The sequence below is a fragment of the Rhamphochromis longiceps genome, linkage group LG16, assembly GCF_057381845.1.
Source record: "Rhamphochromis longiceps isolate RC_006_pf linkage group LG16, R_longiceps_female_GT1.1, whole genome shotgun sequence".
Taxonomy (NCBI): Eukaryota; Metazoa; Chordata; class Actinopteri; order Cichliformes; family Cichlidae; genus Rhamphochromis; species Rhamphochromis longiceps.
This window is the reverse complement of record NC_140572.1, coordinates 18,451,349-18,467,157: the sequence shown is the minus strand read 5'-3', so window position 1 is coordinate 18,467,157 and position 15,809 is coordinate 18,451,349. Positions and strand designations below refer to the sequence as shown.

At 41.7% G+C, this 15,809-nt stretch overlaps 1 protein-coding gene across 5 annotated transcripts; it reads right to left on the bottom strand.

Annotated features, from left to right (window-relative positions):
• Window positions 1-1,957: 1,957 nt before the first annotated feature.
• On the bottom strand, window positions 1,958-15,802 carry rev1 (REV1 DNA directed polymerase). 5 transcript variants are annotated; one of them, XM_085383757.1, is made up of 23 exons: window positions 15,569-15,802; window positions 13,697-14,282; window positions 11,796-11,870; window positions 11,122-11,254; window positions 10,261-10,429; window positions 9,710-10,165; window positions 8,351-9,207; window positions 7,844-7,942; window positions 7,624-7,740; window positions 7,410-7,536; window positions 7,204-7,332; window positions 6,957-7,111; window positions 6,752-6,871; window positions 6,437-6,657; window positions 6,152-6,324; window positions 5,797-6,026; window positions 5,527-5,717; window positions 5,176-5,442; window positions 4,752-4,851; window positions 4,397-4,602; window positions 4,144-4,294; window positions 3,931-4,033; window positions 1,958-3,812 (listed from the first exon to the last, which is right to left on the bottom strand). In XM_085383757.1, the coding sequence occupies exons 3-23, from the start codon at window positions 11,859-11,861 to the stop codon at window positions 3,701-3,703; spliced, it is 4,182 nt and encodes a 1,393-aa protein (XP_085239883.1). In that variant the 5' UTR covers window positions 11,862-11,870; window positions 13,697-14,282; window positions 15,569-15,802; the 3' UTR covers window positions 1,958-3,700. The 5 variants fall into 5 exon arrangements, with proteins under 5 accessions (XP_085239883.1, XP_085239886.1, XP_085239885.1 ...); XM_085383760.1 differs by having other exon boundaries at window positions 8,360-9,207; XM_085383759.1 differs by lacking the exon at window positions 13,697-14,282.
• Window positions 15,803-15,809: the final 7 nt, after the last annotated feature.

Genomic DNA, 15,809 nt, shown 5'->3' with positions numbered 1-15,809 from the left:
AGGGGCGGGGGGGGAATCGAAATTCTATTTTGAGAATCAAGTCGAAATGTGAAGATTAAAGCTGTTGCCATGGCTTATACCCGCTACAGCTCCAAAAGCAACCTCCTTTGTCCTATATATTCATTGATGATATCATCAATTCTTCATATAATCCCCCATCTTCAAGCCATCTGTCACTCCTAGAGTTTTTAATGATCTTCTTTTAACTGTAGATTCTGGATATTCTGTGGTCTTAGTTTTACTTGACTTGTCTGCTGCTTTTGACACGGTTAATCACAACATTCTTCTATCAAGATTGGAACATGTTGTTGGTCTCAAAGGTACGGTTTTATCTTGGTTTAAATCCTATCTCTCAGAGAGGTCGTTCTCTGTTGCTATGGGGCAACACTCCTCGGCTTCTGCCCCTATTTATTGTGGTGTGCCTCAAGGGTCCGTGCTCGGTCCTGCTCTTTTCTCTTTGTACATGTTGGGATTAATTTTTAGAAAACATAACATCTCCTTTCACTGTTATGCCGATGATATCCAGATTTATTTACCTTTGAAATCCGATGTGACTGCTTCTTTGCAACCTCTGTTCAACTGTTTGCATGAAGTAAAAATTTGGTTATCACATAATTTTCTTACATTGAACGAGAATAAGACCGAAATCATAGTCTTTGGTAGTCACACTCCGCTAGACCAGTTAGCTGACGCCCTAGGCCCTCTCGCTAGCCATCTTTCGTCCACTGTAAGAAACCTCGGAGTGTTCCTGGATGGCTCTTTTAAACTCGAGAAACAGGTGTCCACTGTGGTAAAAAACAGCTTTTACCAGTTGCGTCAGATTTCCAAAGCAAAGCCGTTCCTTCCTTTAAAAGATCTTGAAAAGCTTATCCACGCATTTATTACATCCAGATTGGACTACTGTAACTCCCTCTACTCGGGCCTCCAACACTCCTCTCTTTGCCGGTGTTGTGCCAAAGTAGTTACCCCCGTGGGGAAACAATTTTTGACGGGGGTAACTACTTTGGCACAACACCGGCTCCAGTTAATTCAAAATGCAGCTGCGCGTCTTTTAACAGGTACGAGAATTCATGAACACATAACTCCAATTTTAGCCAAATTACATTGGCTCCCTGTTAAATATCGTATAGATTTTAAAATTCTTTTGTTCACTTTTAATATTTTGAATAATTTAGCGCCCAGTTATCTTTCTGATTTACTCCATTCATACAATCCCAACAGGGCACTTAGATCATCCAACCATAGGCTCCTAGCACAACCTAGGACTCGAATGAAGTCGAGAGGCGACCGGGCCTTTGCATCCGTGGCACCCAGACTCTGGAATAACCTCCCCGTTCATATTCGCACTGCCGAGTCTATCCAGTCTTTTAAATTACGTCTTAAAACTTATTTTTTTACTTTGGCTTTTGATTCTGTCTAGTTGGCTGTTTTAGCTTGTTGCGTTGTTACCTATTGTTTGTTGTCCTCTTCTATTGTTTGTTTTAACTGTCTCATGTTTTTATTGACTGTGAAGCACTATGGTCAACACTGTTGTTTTTAATATGTGCTATATAAATAAATTTTGATTTGATTTGACTCCTGCTGCACACCTCACCACTGTCTCACTGTCCTGCACCACCTTCACATACTTCTTTACCACTTACTCTTTAGTGAGGTACCACAGTTCCTCTCCTGCCATCCTATCATATGCCTTCTCTAGACCCCCCCCCCAAAAAAAATGGTGTGGCTTGTCAACTTTATCCCATTTAAACAATACAAAATAAGTTATTAAATTCAATGTTTTTTGGCATCAAAATAATATACATCTCTAACAGACATGTCTAGCATATTTATATGCTCATCACTGTCAGACCTGGGAATAACACAACAGACACACTGAAGATAATTTTCATAACCATATTTTATCAGCTGAAAGTCCTTTTGAAGGCCAGTTTATAGAAAGGCAAAGACAAATAAATGAATACAGAATTTACAGTTTATTACCAAGGTTTAGAAAACTTACAAACAAGTTTCACAGCTTCAGGTCTTCAGGCACGAGCCAGATTAGACAAGACAGGCCAATTTATTATTATTATTTTTATTTTAACTTCTGGCCATTCCCCTCGGGAAACACGTGAGAGGTGAAGAGAGGCAACGTCTTGAAAGTGAATCACACATTCTAAATTACATTCATTTCAACAAGTTTCAAAAGATGACCGATTGATTTGGTTTGCATATCAGAATTATCTTTTAAAACACGCATTTTAACTGCAAGCAAATTATCCTCCATGGTGCGATCACAAGTCAAGCAGCTGCATCTGCTGTTAAAGTCAAACCTCACACAAATACTGCGACACAGCTGCAAGCTGTACAAAGTGTCTCGAGGGTGTGAATCAGACACTGTGGGTGACAGAGTTAAAAATCAGATCGCCTCTTCCTATGCACATTCAGCATAAACACTAAATGCTTTATTTAATGTTACGTGGTCTTGAAGGGACATCTCATTGTTATGTGAGAAAAAATAGAAATGCATAGGCTACTCATTGATTGCCATGACCCCTGTCGACATCCTCCTATATCAGAGTGCTACTGAGAATCAACAGTTAACCTCACCTCAAGTGCTTTGGCCAGCTTCTGACTTCCATGTTGGAACATTTAGAAACATTTAAAGAGTTACAATTTAGAGACAGTTACTAAGAATCCACTACCGGTAAACAATACAAGAGGTAATTTTTCTACATACATGTTTTTTTTCTTTTAAAACTTTAGACAAAGATCTTTAAAACATTATTTACACAGTATAATAACAGCGTTTGGCACTTCTTTTTTTGGAAAGAAACGAGAAACAAGAGAAAAAAAAAAAAGAAAAAGCAACACTGCTGCACGCAGCAGTAGATGCTTCACAGATAAGTGCTAGTGGCAAAGAGCACCGATAAAACAATGATGGGGAAAACCCCCCCAAAAAATTCTCCAATCATTTCTGAAAATGTCTTATGTATAAAGAATGCTACAAGGTAAGCGGTTTGTAAAACTGCTGAAATATACTTTTTGTTTTAACATGATCACGTATCCAAGCGAGGAAAATTTAACATACCAGATTCTAACGCTCAAGACGGGGAAAAACCCAAAATGAAAACAAAAAATACATTTCGAAATCAGGCCTGGATGGAACGGATGTTATTGTTTGTCTCAGAGTCCAGCTACGACTCAGAGATCTAACAGCAGCCTTCGTTGGTATCGAGCCAGAAAGCCGTCTCCAGATCTGACTCTCTGTGACTCTCTAACCCAAAATGACCCTGAACTGTCTCTGGAAACAGATCTCTGGAGCAGATCTACAGCACCAATGCTCAGGTCACCACAGGAGTATGCGATCTAATACCAGCTGAAAGTTTTGCAGTGCTACAAAAAACAGATACCCTTAATGCTTTTTTTGCCCTTAATAAAATCTTGCATATGAAAATGAGTCGTAGGAAAATAAGAGTGAATGAAAGTGAGTTTCCAAAAAGCTGCTACTATCATCATTGTTCTGTGATAAAAACAACCGCTTTGTCCAAAATACTTCAAAATACTGTCATGGCTCTTTCTCATAAAAGTGTAGCCATTATTTGTATCTTTCATAAGTCAGAATTTAGACATCATGATTTGTATTGTGAAATTAACAAATCAAAAAAGTGTTGTTTACAACGATCGCATGTAGCGAGGGAGAGCACCCCGTCTTTCTTCATGCTATCTTCAGAGTGCTGCCGTAAGTCTGCTGCAAAACCACCTGCACGTTGTCTAAGATGAAGTCAAAAGCCATACTCCAAACAGACTCCACTGACTGCTGCATGAGCCTGCAGGGAAAAACAAAAACAAAAAAACGAAGCTCAAGCGTAACAAGCAAGTGAAACCTTGAAAACAAAGAAAGAGGAAGACAGTTAAATTGAGGAATCTTAACTCCACAGAACTAACCTTTTCATGTATTTCATAGTCAAATCCAACTTCTCCAAATCTTTGTCCTCAATTAAGTCAGTGCAATATTTCACCACCTGCAAGATGTCCTCCTCCATGGGTTCTAAAAAAATAAACAAAAAATAAATAGATAAAGATGCACTTTTGGAAACCCATAAAAATCAACAACAACAACAGCACCACAGGAAACGCCATCATAACACATCTGTGTACCTGTTATGGTGGTAACCCATTCCCGTAGTAGTGTTTTAATGTCTGTCAAGTCACAGGCTCCTGCCAGTGCTGGAGGAGGACGAGCAGCCAATTTAACCACAGCTGGTGGGATCTCTGGTTTCGAAACTGATGTTGAGGGACCATTTTCAGTCTGGGAATGAAAAGAAGTTGCAATTTTTAAAGATAAGTCAACTAAATCACATGTTTTCACGTGTTGGCAGCATCATATGCATAGAGCAGAGGACAAACTTGCCTTTCGATTGTTTATTGGTTCCTGTGATTTTCCAGTAGGTGGCAGGCTTTTGGCTGGGCTGTTTGTTGTTGGACGCTTCTTGAGTGGAGAAGCTCCTTTTTTAAGAGGACTGACTGCGTTTTTTCTCTTGTAGCGAAGCTTTACACGACCACTGCCGATTCCGGCCCCAGACTGTTTTAGCTGCAGCAGTGGATTCTTCTGCTCCACTGCAGAGAAACCAGAAGGGCAAAAAAACAAAAAACAAACAAGAAACAAAATAAAATCAAATAATATAATCAGGGTTAAAAAAATAAAAAGTAAAAACAACCAATCAAAAGGAAAAGCACTCCTTCAGGAAATTCATCTGCTGACTTACACATTTTCACCTGAGGGTGGATACCGGTTGCGCGGCTGTAGGCAGCCTTCAGCTCCTCCTGTAATTCTTTGGGAAGGGCAGCAAACACATCTGGATCGACCTGCAGTCAGACAGATGGGAAGCTCACTTACTACCAACAATGAAACCAGCTTTTGTTTTCTTTAACTTGTGGGACCATCTGCTTCAGTCACAACTCATGTGTTCATGGCACATTTCCAGTAGAGAAAAGCGCTTTGTGCTGTTTAAAGGCTCCAATAAGCAAAATTGCTACAAGCCAGCAAGGCACTACATGTTTCTGTGGAATGGAGTACAACAGAAACTACAGTTTCCAATTTTTCCTGATTTTCTCTCTACTTTAGACTGTAAAATTAAACCACCGGCAAACCATCACCAAAAAAAAAAAAAAAATCTATAGCATACACACCTGTGAGAAGTTGGGCAGTTCCAGTACAATTCCTGGACTTTCTGGCTGGTTTGGAATCTGCAGGACCAACGTTCCTACAGGTGGATAATTCAGTGCAGGTACGGTTGCAAGGGGAGGACGAGGGGGAGAGGCTGGATGAGAAATGAGAGGGGAAAGCTGCAGAACAGGGGAATGGCAGTTATTTGGCCTCCCATCTCTCCTGGTCCACGACTGCTCCACTTGTTCTCTCAGCTCTGCAGGCAGGGCCTCCAACACAGAACGATCCACCTTGGACAAAATTAGGAGACAGTTAGAGGCATGTTACCGTTTAGGTTTTGTTTTACCAGTCAGACATTTCACTCCAGTCCTGACCTGTGAAGGGGAGGGGACTTCGATACTGAAGTTGAGACGTGTCCGAGAATGCTTTGGAGTTTGTCTGCACGCTGGTTGTTCCTTGCTTGTTCCGGGTACTGGCTCAGCAGGTGACAAAGGATATGGCGCGGAGTTTGCTGTTGGGACTGTTGTAGAGGAAGTAGTCTTCTCCTGAAGCGCGTCTGCAGCATCTGTAATAATATTACAAGACGTAAGTGATTTTTACAGACAGCAATGAAGACAAGCGGAACCAAAAAACACCGAACGCACCTCGGTTATTAGATCTGGCACTCGATGCCTGGCCTAACAGCATCTCTTTGATGGAGCGTCCTCGCAGGCCTCGGCAGTCCTGTGTTGCAGACTGATGTCCCTCAAGAAGCTGAACCTGAATGCCAACTCCTCTCAAGTCTTGCACCTCTACCTTCATGGCATGGAACAGCTTGATGACTGCAGCAGCGATTAGCTGACCACTGTCAGTGGACTGAGCGAGCATCACGGTCCTGATGAAAAGGGAGACAGATAAAGATAAGCTTACAAAGAAACAGTGGTAAGGATAAACAACAGAGGAGAAAATATGAAGATTTAGTTGTAACACACAAGGACAGAATAACGATCTCTTTCTTACTTGGCTAAATGATCACATATGCCATGGCCACCGTATTTAGCAGGTTCAAGTGGCGCTCCAATTTTGCGAACCATGACTTTCAGAGTGACTCTTCGACCCCGCAGACCTGCTTCTTGTAAACGTTTTTGCACTTCCATGGACAAATTAGTGAGGAAACACTCCGTCTCATCAACCTGGTAAATGATACATAAGAGGATTAGAAGGGAAAAAAAAAAAAAAAAAAAAAAGCTGGCATGTTGAAGTAGAACACATGACACAGAAGGGAGGACAAATAGCAGGTCTAACCCGAGTAAAGCGGATGTTGTAGTTCATCTCAGCAGAGACAGATTTCCTTTCCTTTTCATAGCGGACTGGCCGGTCGTCTAGACCCCTACAGAAGCGGAACAGAGTCTGTCCAGTACGGGGTCCAAACTTCTTTTGCAGCTTAGACAGAGAAACTTGTTGGAGGTCACCACAGGACCGCACACCCATGAGGGCCAGCTTTCTCCCCATAACAGGCCCAACACCTTGAAAAAGTAGCATCACCATCATTTGACTGAATATTTTACCACACAGAATTGATATCAGTGGATTGTCCAGAAGGTGGTGCTGCACACCTACCAGGCAAGCTTGTCACCGGGAGGTCCCTGATAAAATCGTCCACTTCTTCAGACTTTAGGAAATACTGGCCGTCAGGTTTGGCCTTACGAGTCGCCAGCCGAGCCAAAAGGATGTTGGACCCTGAAGAGACCAGATTAGTCAGACTTTGTAAAATGCAGCGGCCGCCTTGATCTATTTTACAGTACGAACTAGGCAAACAAATTACCCATGCCCACTGAAGCACAGCATCCCGTTTTCTCCTTGATGTCTGCTCTGACCGCTTTGGCTAGATCTTCAGGGCTGGCGCCCACTTCAGCTAGCAGTGCAGAGCCATCTATCAACACTTCATCGCAGCTGAGGGCCTCGATGTCATGGGTATAACTGAAAAGAGTAAAATCATGAATAAGTTATGCATATTAAGAATTAAGGGAGAACATAATTAGTGTGAGTAAAAGATAGCGCTGTTTTTCTACCTGGCCAGAGTCTCATACATATTGAGGGCCACCTCTTTATAGGCCTCAAAATCATATGGGACAGACTGCAGTGCGGGGCACAGCTGTTTTGCTTTCCCAAAAAACATGCCGTTTCTTACGCCCGCTTGCCTGTGGAAGAAAGAATATATGTTCATATTCTTATTGTTACGAAACTAAGGCAGACCTGATCTGTTTTTATAGGTTACCTGGCCTCATAACTGCAGGATGCAATCTCTGCCATTGAGAGAGCAACAGCATCCTGCTCTACTCCATTGGTACGAGAGTCAGGGCTTTCTTGTGAAGGAGTTGTGTGTATCTCATCCTCTGCGCTCTCTGAAAGGTGAACAGAGAGGGGACGCTTAGTTACAGAAGGGCTGGACATGTAAAAGCCTGTGAAAGCCACTGTTATGACAATCTCACCAGCTTGTGGATGTGTGTATTTTTTCTGGTAGTATTCCATCTCCAGCTGAGGGTTAGCTCCTGGTCTCACAGGCCCTCTGCCCTGTCCACGATTACTGGTCACAGCTACAGGCTTACCTGGAAGAACCAATTTTAAACACGAGCAGCGAGTGTGTTACATCCATATTTTTTTTTTTAAATTTACTGATAGCACATTTAAACAGACAAAAACGTGGCTTGCCTTTAAGATCTGGTCGATTTCGAATCCCCACAGACACAAAGAAACAGTCCATGTCCACATGGAGGATACAAGATTTAACACTGACTTGGGCTGATGAACCTGACACACAACAAATACATACAAATATTGTCAATGGGCAGTTTTTCAGATTTAAATAAAATATTAATGCACAATTGTGGTGCATGTATGCAGTGCCTCAATGATGTCGACGGCCTACCAATTAATGGTATTCACTGCTATACTCAATATATACCAGGTTTTCTAGCATACAAGCATATAAGTCATACAACTGCAAAAAAAAATGGTAATTGTAGAATTATAAATCATGATATACTGCTAAGCTTTTTTTTCCCCTTTATAGGGGATCTAGACCTTGACTGACATACAACCAAGGTCCCCAGCTGGAGCAGGCAAGGGCACATCTTTTATCCCTGGTCCAAAGTCTTTAGGCAACATAAAGAAAAGAAGCCCTCAGAAATGTACAGAAAACAAACACAGCAACCCTACCTTTCCTACCTTTAGTGTCTATAGATCGCTGGGCCGCAGATTTCCTCAAACGCTCTTTCCCAGGAAGGCTGGCGCCCCCTGCTCCTTTTCGTTTGCTGTGCAGTTCATTGACGTACTCAGAAAAGCCACTCCTCCACGTGGAGATCTGGTGCAAACGTGAGTGAGAGTAGAACTCGGAGATCAAACTGCCCGTATGTTCTAGCAGCTGTGCTGAAGACTTGGATGATGATGACGATGACTCGTCCATGGGAGGTTCAGATTTGAATGTTACATTATTTGTGCTGAGGGAGGCAGAGTCAGATGTAAAGGCGTTGTGGTGACTTCCGTTTAGTCGAACTGGAGAATGTGAAAGAGAGCGAGATGCAGGAGAAAGAGTCTTTTCAGAAATCATATCGACCTGAAGGGGTGCTTGAAGCTGCTTTGGGAAGAGGTGGCTTTCAGTGGCTTTTATAGCCTCTTGATAGGTTGGTGGTGGAGGCTTAAGTCTTTTCTCATTGGCTCTTTGTGAGCTGGATTGCTGCACGAGGACAAGGGACTGGTCAGATTGCTTTGGAGGGCTTTGGGGAAACTCGTAGGGGTCAGGCTTGGCCTGGAACTGTACAGAAGGACTTTGAGGTTTATCTGGTGAACTCCTAACCCTGCATTTGGACAGGCTGTTGATCAAAAATGGTTGATTTGTAACAGGGGACAGGTCCTCTGAATTTAAGGCACCATTAACAATGTGAGTGTGTCCATTGGTCAAGGGGGCATCCTTCACATCTGAGGCCCCAGCGAGATGAGGTTCTTCTTTGCTACACTCTTGGATTTCATTCATTTTCGAATGGCTCACATCCACTGAGGTCTGCAAGTTTCTATTTCTGTGATAAAAAGGACATGAAGAGTTTTTAATCAATGACATTTAAAAAAAACTTCAAGCTCTTTAAAGATTTCTGTTCAAAACCTTAAAATGTAAAGTTAGTTTAAAAAAAAAAAATCTACAGAACTTACTGAGCTATTACCTAAAGTGGACCTATTTTTCACATTTTCAGATCCTTATTTGTGTTACTTGAGTCTACCAGAGTTGCTTGATTCTCAATTCAAATGAAACCTCATTTATCTTACACGATCTGAAATTAGTTGTGCTAACACATCTCCCTTTAAGCCAACTTCATTCTGAAAAAGACTATCTGAACATCGAATGTGTGCACAACAGGAGCCTTGTGTCAAACATATTATAAAGGATAGGCCACCTCTATGACATCAGAGTGGTCTGAAAGGAGAACAAATGTCTGAAATATAGTGTTTCGATGCTAAATAATGAATAAGGAAAAATGCACAAGAGGTCCACTTTAAGTGTAACTACTTACTTTACATACTCACGTTTTTAATTCTGCTTCCTGTGGGGAAGCAGACTGCGGAGACTTGTGTGGGTGCTTTGTGGAGTTTGGATTAAGCAGCAGGTGTGTGTGCAAAGGGCTTCTGTGGCTGGGATCTGTAATGAGGTGGCCGGATGCAGAGTGACTCGGTTCGGGGTTAACAAAGCGAGCTGGAGAGCTGTGCTGAATGGACTCAGGTTGAGGTCGGGATTGGTTGGGGATGTGGACGGGGATGGGGGTGCTCTGAGCGCTGCATAAAGACTTCTTATGATTGAGAACAGGGGGTTTAATTTTGCAATGCGGCAGATTTAGTTTTAGATGGGTACTTGATTGAAGCACCCCATGGCTCGGTCCAGGAATCTCTGAGGTCTGACGAAGAGTCATGCCAGGGAAGAGCGGGCCTTTGTGTTTGCCATACAGCTGGTACTGTAGATATGGCAGGAGGTGCCCAGCTTTGATACTGTTTTAAACAAATGACAAGATAAACAAGGTTTTCAGCTAATACTGTACAACAAAATATGAAATATAAACATTATCATCTTGCAATGAACAGACCTGTCAGTGATCCACTCTGGCCTGATGACCTTCTCCCCTTTGAGCTCCTGAATTTTGCTGTTAGGCAAGTTAGTGGCGATGATGTGGGTGGTTTTGGAGCGTGAATAGTAGACATGAAACTGACCCCCATGCAGCATCATCAGTCTGCGTAGTTCATCTGCACTGGGATCTGCTCCCAAAAATATGAAAGTGTGGCAAAAATGACAATGTCAACTTACTAAAAGGCAAAAAACACCTTAGACAGCATCTTGATGCGCATCATGACAGCTGTCAGCTCATCAGGATACATCACTGTCATATTTCCCAGTGCCTCAAAAACCAGCAATTTTAACACAGCCATAGTCACTGTGTGGATAAAAACTCCCAAGCTACTGCACTTTGGCATCTTTTGCCTGTGAGATGAGTCTCCAGTGTGCTGCAGATGTCATCAGGTGATGAGCCTGATGTTTATTTCAGTTTTTCCAAGTTATTTTTTCCCTTGATCATTTTTCATATGATGATTTTGAGCTACGAAGCTTTTATGAAAGCAAAATACAATACTACATCAAGCATACACTAACCTGTGATTTGATCACAGTGGAAAAACAGTACCTTGAGTTATAAAATCAAGACAGTCAAAAACTGATTTATGAAACTATAAATCAAACCAAAAAAAACTAATAAATCAGTGTGAGAAAAATGCCAAAGAAGTCTGTACGTACTTTTTTAATTTCTGAAAGAAAACAGCATTCAGGAGACTGTTTTCATCAGTTAATCCTCTGAGAGAGAAATCTGAGAGAATTTATGGTCTTCATGCTGGAGCAGCTGAAGAAATGAGGCAAACCAAATTTATAATCTGCATAAATATTTACAAAGCATTACCTGTGTATCCGTTGACATAAATAGCCACTCCGGTGAAGATGCTGGAGCACGCTCCTTCTTTTTGCTTTTCTCTGGGGGCGTCAAGTCTAAACTGCTCGTCCAGCTTAGAAACTTTGGCGGCCATGTAGCCGCCCTGCATGCAGTAATTAGAGCAGTTATAGAAACAAAAAGACAAACAGGAAACAATTAACAAACCAGATTTTTATGGTTTGCACATGACCAGCAAAAATATGAAGATTTTAAAATATTTTATGTGATATCTATATACAGTCATAATATTGCACACAATATCTAAACATACACACACACATATATACACACACATACACTGGAGGTTTTCTCACTCAGTTATTCTGCACAGATACTGATATTATGATATATTGCTGTCTACTTGAGTTTTCATTATTGCCTTGCCTGTATATTGGACTGCTATATGGAGAGGTCACTCTTCTTATAAAGCATAAATGTGAATGCCAGTCTTAACCAATTAGACAACTAGTGATCTAAATCCAGCTCTTAGCTGTTATAATGAGTGTGTGGGAGGGCGATGGGGTGTTCCTAGTGTCCCCATTAATGCTGGAAGGCACACAATGCACAAACCATGTAATACCTTTTAACTGACTATCCTTACACACAGCTCCATTCCATACCGAGCTGAGTTAAATAAGACTCACCCTTTCGCCCCAACCATTGTCATCGCTGGCATTGGCTCTTTTCCTCATCCAACCATCTCGACTCATACTGAGTATCTGAAAGCAGAAGAGAGACAATTCCTAAGTACAAAGACAGAACAACTCAGAGATGCACAATCACTGAGTTGTGTTGGGAAGCGTATCTGTAACCGGAAGGTCGCCGGTTCGATCCCCGGGCTCTCTGTCCTGGTCGTTGTGTCCTTGGGCAAGACACTTTACCCTACCGCCTACTGGTGTTGGCCAGAGGGGCCGATGGCGCGATATGGCAGCCTCGCTTCTGTCAGTCTGCCCCAGGGCAGCTGTGGCTACAACCGTAGCTTGCCTCCACCAGTGTGTGAATGTGAGAGTGAATGAATAGTGGTATTGTAAAGCGCTTTGGGTGCCTTGAAAAGCGCTATATAAATCCAATATATTATTATTATTATTATTAATCATAAATGCACACAATAAAACTGCTGACTTAATTTCACAGGTTATGGTTAAATCCAGGAGGACAAGAAAATTACCTTTGCGATGCATAACAGCTTTTTATCCAATCTGAAATGAACCTAAATGTCATAAATGCTGCTCAGATGGTGTGGCAGTTATTTTAAACACCAGGTGACAGTAAAGTCAGTCCTTCCTGAGTGATGTCTCTTGTTTACAAAACTTCCCCATGTGCAAACCAAATGGCAGGAACAATGCAACCAGTGTTGATGACTGATATTAACAACAGTTAAACCAATCAATGTTAAATTGATTGATTGATTGATTGATTGATTGATTGATTGGTAATTTATTTCAACATGTGAACAATATACAAGTACATTTAGAAAAGAAATGAGAGAAAAAAAATATACTATACAAATTACAAAAAAACATTCTGATTAATTTACATGTTGAAAGGGAGTGGGAAGAAGTATACACTTATTTAATCCCACCCCTGTCCCATAAATTATCAGTGAATATTTAGTCAGCTTCCTTACTGATATAATTTGTAATAAAAATAGTGAACAGATTTCTGATATACTATATACTATAATATCACATCATGAATTTTTTGTTTGTTTGTTTTTAAATAGAGACATTCACTTAATTTAAATATTTTCCTTTTCTTTATAGATCGAGAAGATCATATTTTTATAACTCTTTTTGAACAGTTTTATGTTTGGACATTGCTTTAATTCCATATTCAGTTTGTTCCATAGTTTCACTCCTTGAACAGAAACACAAAAGCCTTTTCTTGTAGTACGTACCTTCATTGTTTTGAAGTTACAAAAACCCCTTAAATTATAACTTCCTTCTTTCAAAAAAAAACATACTCTGAATATTACCTGGCAGTTCTTTATTTTTTGCTTTGAATAGAATTTGTGCTGTTTGGAATTTCACTATATCGTCAATTTTCAATATTTCAGACTGCAAAAATAGTGAGTTTGTATGTTCCCTATAACCTGCATTGTGGATGATTCGAATTGCTTTCTTTTGAAGAGTAAATGAGCTTAGATGCCATGGTACTGGCCGCACACTTTAAGGGAAAGCCGTCCGTGCCAAAGGACATGCCCGGGCAGATTCTCTGCGGTTGACAGGTAGGTCACAGCATAGCCCCATGTGCCACTTTGTCACTTCTTCCATGTACGAGCTAGGTGGACGGCTAGCATTAGCCTAGCAACTCTAAGCGGTTTTAGCTGGTTAATAATGCATGTCGCTACGCCACTAAATGGTATTATAAATCAAGGATCAGGAACAGTTTGAGTGTTTTGCAGACTCTTGCTAACAATACTGATAGAATTAGCAACCCAGCGTTAAACAGCGCTATAACACTATGCAACTTTAGTGTGGCGATAACCACGGCTGTAAACAAACCAACCTTCCTGAGTGATTGCTCGCAAAGAGAAGTGCTTTACCTTGTATCCTGTCAGACTTGGTTGTTAGCCACAGACTTCTCTCTGCAGATACTGCTCAGCTGAAACGTTGTGTGCCCACTGATTGGGTTAAACGAGGTAAGACCAAAGCAAAGCGAGATGAAAATCCTCTGACAGTCAGATCGAGTCCTCCGCCTCCCCGATTCTGTTATTCCGAGGACTCCTTTTGGTGAACCGAGGTCCCCTTTATTGTGTCATGCTGCCACGCCATGTCTCTTGAACATTTTCACTCACCCTCCCAGTCCCTTCGCTCTCCATTTCAACCGCCTGAATCCCTTTGCTTTCTTTTCTCTCTCTCAGCAAGCACCAATGAGCAAGGCAAAAGTAGTTCCGGTAGCAAAACTTTCAAAATAAAGGTTGTCGACTAGGCTGTTATGGTTTTCTGGAACAAGGGTGTGCAGAGCTGCCATGAGGTGTGATAAATAGAGTCAAGATGGGGGTCGGATTACATTAGAGATCAGCTCTGAGCCCTTTCTTGTTTGTAATGATAACGACGGACAGGTCAAGCAGGAGTCTCCGTTTCCAGATGACATCATCTGTAGTGAGCCTGGACAAGTGGAGGTATGCTCTGCAGATGGAAAGTCAGTACAAACAAAACAGAATGCATGTCTGTGAATGAAAAGGAAACTGCTTTGTGGAAACACTAACAGTGAAGCTGCAAGAAGCAGGTGAAGTGAAGGTAGATGAGGTTAAATACCTGAGATCAACCATCCAAAGCAATGTACAGTGTACAAGGGAGGTAAAGAAAGGAGTGCAGGCGGTTTGGAATGGACAGAGAGAAGTGTCAAGAATAATTTTGAGATAAAGATAGCAACAAGAGTGAAAGGGAAGTTTTATGAGATGCTATGGTATATAGTTTGGAGATGGTGACACGAAAAAGACACGAGCTGAATACGCTAGATTTTCACTGGGACTGACCAGGATGGACACGACTAGAAAGGAGTACACCATAAGGACAGCTCAGGTTGAGCGATTTGGAGACAAATGCAAAGCAAAGCTGGCATGGCTTGGACATGTGCAGGGGAGGCACAGTGGATATACTGGACAAAGGATCTTGGACATGGAGCTGCCAGGCAGGAGGAGATGAGGAAGACAACAGACAAAGTTCTTGGAGAACATGGAGAGTGTTGTTGTGACAGAGGAGGATGTTAGGGACAGGGTGAGATGGAGGCAGATGATCCACTGTGGCAACCCCTATATTGAGCAGCCAAAAGTGGTAGAACAAAAATAGACCACTATGGTAACATTTTGTGTAAGGGAGCAAAATTCTGTGGAATTTAATTGACCTATACCTCCAGTGTAATTTCTTATGGTGTGTATGATTACTCACATATATACTGCACTGCAGACATGAGCTTATTTTACAATATCCAGACTGTTAACACAGTAGTTTTATGTTATATTTTAAACTTGTGGAAAACGCACACTCATAAGCTAAGATAACCGTTCAGCATATTCAAACATGTGGACAGCATTTGATTTTCTATAGTTTTTAAAAATGTATTTCTGTATGTATGATATGTAGTGTAGAAAAAATACCAAATTATAATTAGTGCGCTTTCCTTAAAATCAAACACATTTCTATATATCTGTTGATTTAAACTGAAAAATTTGCCTAGCATAAACCGCTATTTTCAAAAACAAAATACGCCCAACTTCCGATCGTCGTGTACCCTTTCAGGTAGCTTGACGCATCATCCCCGGCTTCTTGTTTTCAGCACTGTATACAGTATTTGCTTGAAGCTGCGATGCTGCCACTACGCGGACAGTCACGTACATGCCACCTGGATTGTCTATAACAGTACAGAAAGCTCTGTGCAGTTTTTAACCCACTGGCGGTGCTAGTTTACTCACTCGGGAGCCGAAAAACGAGTCGCCGTTGTGAAGCCGCTATTTTGTCGCGGCGACAGTCGGTTATTTCAGAGTGACGCTGCTCATTTGAACTCAGGAGGGTTTGTGTGCAAGGTGTCCGCTTTTCTGCGACACAACAGCGGTTGGCGGAGCAGTCTAGGGACACATACACGTTTTTTTTTTTTTCCCCGTGGTGTGCGTATACTGTCTGGCCCCCAGCACGGTTGTCCTCAGATGGCCGTTC

Excerpts from the sequence above, each read along its gene's own strand:
- rev1 (XM_085383757.1), bottom strand. The coding sequence starts at position 11,861 with ATGAGTCGAGATGGTTGGATGAGGAAAAGAGCCAATGCCAGCGATGAC. Across the intron at positions 4,295-4,396 it reads AACCAATAAACAATCGAAAG|ACTGAAAATGGTCCCTCAAC; the intron begins GCAAGTTTGTCC and ends TTTCATTCCCAG. Across the intron at positions 3,813-3,930 it reads ACTATGAAATACATGAAAAG|GCTCATGCAGCAGTCAGTGG; the intron begins GTTAGTTCTGTG and ends TTTTCCCTGCAG.